General features: G+C 39.3%; 1 protein-coding gene across 1 annotated transcript; it reads left to right on the top strand.

Moving 5' to 3' along the window:
• The first annotated feature begins 926 nt into the window (after positions 1-926).
• On the top strand, positions 927-1,958 carry LOC112629477 (olfactory receptor 4K17). Its single transcript, XM_025393093.1, has one exon. It carries the CDS (start codon positions 927-929, stop codon positions 1,956-1,958), a length of 1,032 nt encoding a protein of 343 aa, XP_025248878.1.
• The last annotated feature ends 1,856 nt before the right edge of the window (positions 1,959-3,814 follow it).

The raw sequence follows: 3,814 nt of genomic DNA, 5'->3' as shown, positions 1-3,814 counted from the left end.
TCAGTGTTATGTAAATAAATGTGAATGATGTTCTAGTGAAGACTAGGTTCATGTATAAATTGTTAAACCTGGTTTGCTCAAGGTATACAATTTTATAAATAAAGGGGGTGTGATATGTGAACTGGAAGCAAGAATCAAGATGTTAGATGTCACAAGTATGTCACTTTTGCTCACAGTGTCTTTCTTGCTTCCTCTGTAAAATGTGGCTCTTGTTAGAATGTGACAGGGACACATAGACCCAGAGCATTTATCCATGTTGCTTAATCTCAGCCTCCTTTCACCTTATAGAAATTATTTAGAAATATGGGTTTCAGACACAGGAGGCCATGAGTACTAGCAGTCACATCAGAAAAAATAATATTTGCCAAAAAGACTTTCTAAGAGAGTTACAAGACTAGAAGCCCACTTATGGGTTGGTGGAAGATAAGGAGGAAAAACACAGCAGTCTGCATTACTTGAAACCTCACTAACTCACATATCTAAAGCAGCTTTAAATCTGCTGGGTCAGAGTCCCTTCAAAACTCTGGGGATGATTCAGAACAAAAACAGAATTTCTTAAGGTCATTATGGGAAAACAACAACTCCAATATCCATTCAAATTTAAAATTTTGAGTTTGAAAGAGTAGAGGCTGTGCTGAAACCCTTTGTTCTCCAAGGAATTCAGACTAAACTGTCTTTCAACCCAGAAAACCACAGATTTCCTGAGGATGGTTCTATCTCTTTTGTCCTGTGAAGATACACTTATACACTCCAGAGCTTGTGGTTTGCTTCCGGGAAACCAGTGGCATCAACAGGTTATTGCTCTTGGATGGAAGTGGACAGCTTAGACTATACGTCTCCTTTTTTAGACTTAATAGATACTGACACTAAATTTCAAGGTCAATTTATTGAAAGATCCAAAGGAATGCATAAGTTTGGTTTTTCAAATGGCTCTTTATTTTTCACTCATACTCCATGGTATGAGTGATCTTTTCTTTCTCTCTACAGGTTATCTAAGAGCGAGCTGTATGATGGAGTCCATGGAACTATTAAATCAATCTCAAGTGTCAGAATTCATTTTGCTGGGACTGACCAGCTCCCAGGATATAGAGTTTCTTCTCTTTGCCCTCTTCTCTGTTATCTATGTGGTCACAGTTTTGGGTAACCTTCTTATTATAGTCACAGTGTTTAAAACCCCTAACCTGAATACTCCCATGTATTTTCTCCTTGGTAATCTCTCTTTTGTAGATATGACCCTTGCTTCCTTTGCCACCCCTAAGATGATTCTGAACTTGTTAAAAAAGCAGAAGATAATTTCTTTTGCTGGGTGTTTCACTCAGATATTTCTCCTTCACTTACTGGGTGGGGTTGAAATGGTACTGTTGGTGTCCATGGCTTTTGACAGATACGTGGCCATTTGTAAGCCCCTACACTACATGACCATCATGAACAAGAAGGTATGTGTTTTGCTTGTAGTGACCTCATGGCTCTTGGGTCTCCTTCACTCAGGGCTTCAGATACCCTTTGCTGTGAACTTGCCCTTTTGTGGTCCCAATGTGGTAGACAGCATTTTTTGTGACCTCCCTTTAGTTACTAAGCTTGCCTGTGTAGACACGTATCTTGTACAAATAGTCATTGTTGCCAACAGTGGCATAATCTCCCTGAGCTGTTTCATTATTTTGCTTATCTCCTACAGTCTGATCCTCATAACCATTAAGAACCACTCTCCTACTGGGCAATCGAAAGCCCGTTCCACTTTGACTGCTCACATCACAGTGGTGATTCTCTTCTTTGGCCCGTGCATCTTCATCTATATCTGGCCCTTCAGCAACTACTCTGTAGATAAGTTCCTTGCTGTATTTTACACCATCATCACTCCTATCTTGAATCCAATTATCTATACTCTGAGAAACAAAGAAATGAAGATATCCATGAAAAAACTCTGGAGAGCTTTTGTGAATTCTAGAGAAGATACTTAGGTTAAAAATATAATAGCGGAGGCCGGGCATGGTGGCTGACACCTGTAATCCCAGCATTTTGGGAGGCCAAGGCATGTGGATCACTTGAGGTCAGGAATTTGAATCCAGTCTGGCCAACATGGCAAAACCCTGCCTCTACCAAAAATACAAAAAATTAGCCAGGCGTGGTGGTGCATCCCTGCAATCCCAGCTACTCAGGAGGCTGAGGCAGAGGCTGCAGTGAGCTGAGATTGTGCCACTGCCCTCCAGCCTGGGTGACAGAGTGAGACTCCATCTCAAAATAATAATAATAATAGTAGCAGAGAAACAATTATTTTTTATATTTTTAAAGGTTTCTTTTAAGTATAGAGTTATTAGATACACTGAGATGAAGGCAAGTAAAATGCAATAAGATTACGGTAGTCAGATAGTCAAGAATATTTTTAATGTAGTACCAAAAATAATAAATTATTGATTTTTAAAATGTTGACTGAGTTATAAAAGTTGCCAATGAAAGACTCATTTGTCCTACAGAGGAGCTTGATAGATATGTAATTTATCTAGGTAGTACAATGGCTTTTGATGTAACTGAAATAAAGTGAATCCTCAAAATACCTGTCACATTTTTGTCGTATGATTGATTTAAATGATTTGGCACTCACTGTGAGCTCATGTTTAGTTCTCTGTCTTCTTTACAATATTAATGTCTAAGTCAGCACTCATATGCAGTGTCTTCTAAGAAACCAGTAATTCAGACTTTCCATATCTATCTACACTCATTTTTCTTGTAGCTTCCAAAATGAAAATTCATGAAGATACCTTTATGGTTGTTAATATTATAAAATCTCACTCTCATCTCTTTGTCCCCATATATTTCAATTCAAAAAACTATGTGTCTGACTCCAAAAAGAAAATTATACATTCTAGGTATATGAACTCTGGTCCTAGAACCAAGATGGTTTTTGTGAGTGACTGTGTGCTGAGTACCAGATCAGCCACCATAGAGAACTAGTTTCTACCTCAAACCCAGAGCCACTGCAGCTCTGCACTTACCCATACTTCCATCACAAGGTCCCTGGCTATTTCAAAAGCACCTGCACCTTGCATATCATTATAGTTTGGGCACTGGAATTCCTGGGCCTAGATACTGCTGCCATTACTATCCCAAACCACAGATCGTAGTACCTCCATTCATACCTGCACTTATGGCTTCAGATCCATGGCTTCCACTAGGGTACCCCTCGTCAGACATTTATGCCAAAATCACCACAAGCAGTTTCTCAAGCTGGATCCAGTGCCAAGAGGGATTCCCTCAGCCACAATATCCCCAGTGGGAGAAAAAGAGATAGAAAGGACTTTAGCAGCCATAGCCACCAAAGACCACAACAATTTTTGTCACCACTTCAAATATCTACATCATTGGCTACTGAAGTTCCCTTCAATCTTCATCAATGCCAACCTCAGCTGATAGAGCTACACAAACACTGCTGCACCGTCACAATAGTCAGAGCTGTTGTGTTTTACTCAGCCAATTCCCTCACACCTCCACACAGGGGAAGTTCTTTCCTTATTGAAACCAGTCTGTAAAGTCTGGAAGAGATGACTGCTCCAACAAATGCAGAGAAATCTACTTAAGACAACAAGAAACGTGAAAAACCAAAAGGGAATATCACGACCAAAGGAACACAACAATTTTCCAATATCTGTCTCCAAAGAAACAGAGACCTATGAACTACCAGACACAGACTTTACAATAATTGTCTTAAGGAAGTGCAGTAAAATTCAAGAATGTACAGAGAAATAATTCAACAAAATCAAGCAAACAGCAAACAAAGAAATGGAGAAATTTGATGAAGAGATTGAAATCGTTTTTAAAA

This window comes from Theropithecus gelada, chromosome 7b (assembly GCF_003255815.1).
Source record: "Theropithecus gelada isolate Dixy chromosome 7b, Tgel_1.0, whole genome shotgun sequence".
Lineage (NCBI taxonomy): Eukaryota > Metazoa > Chordata > Mammalia > Primates > Cercopithecidae > Theropithecus > Theropithecus gelada.
The sequence above is the reverse complement of the archived record's forward strand: the minus strand, read 5'-3'. Positions and strand labels throughout refer to the sequence as shown.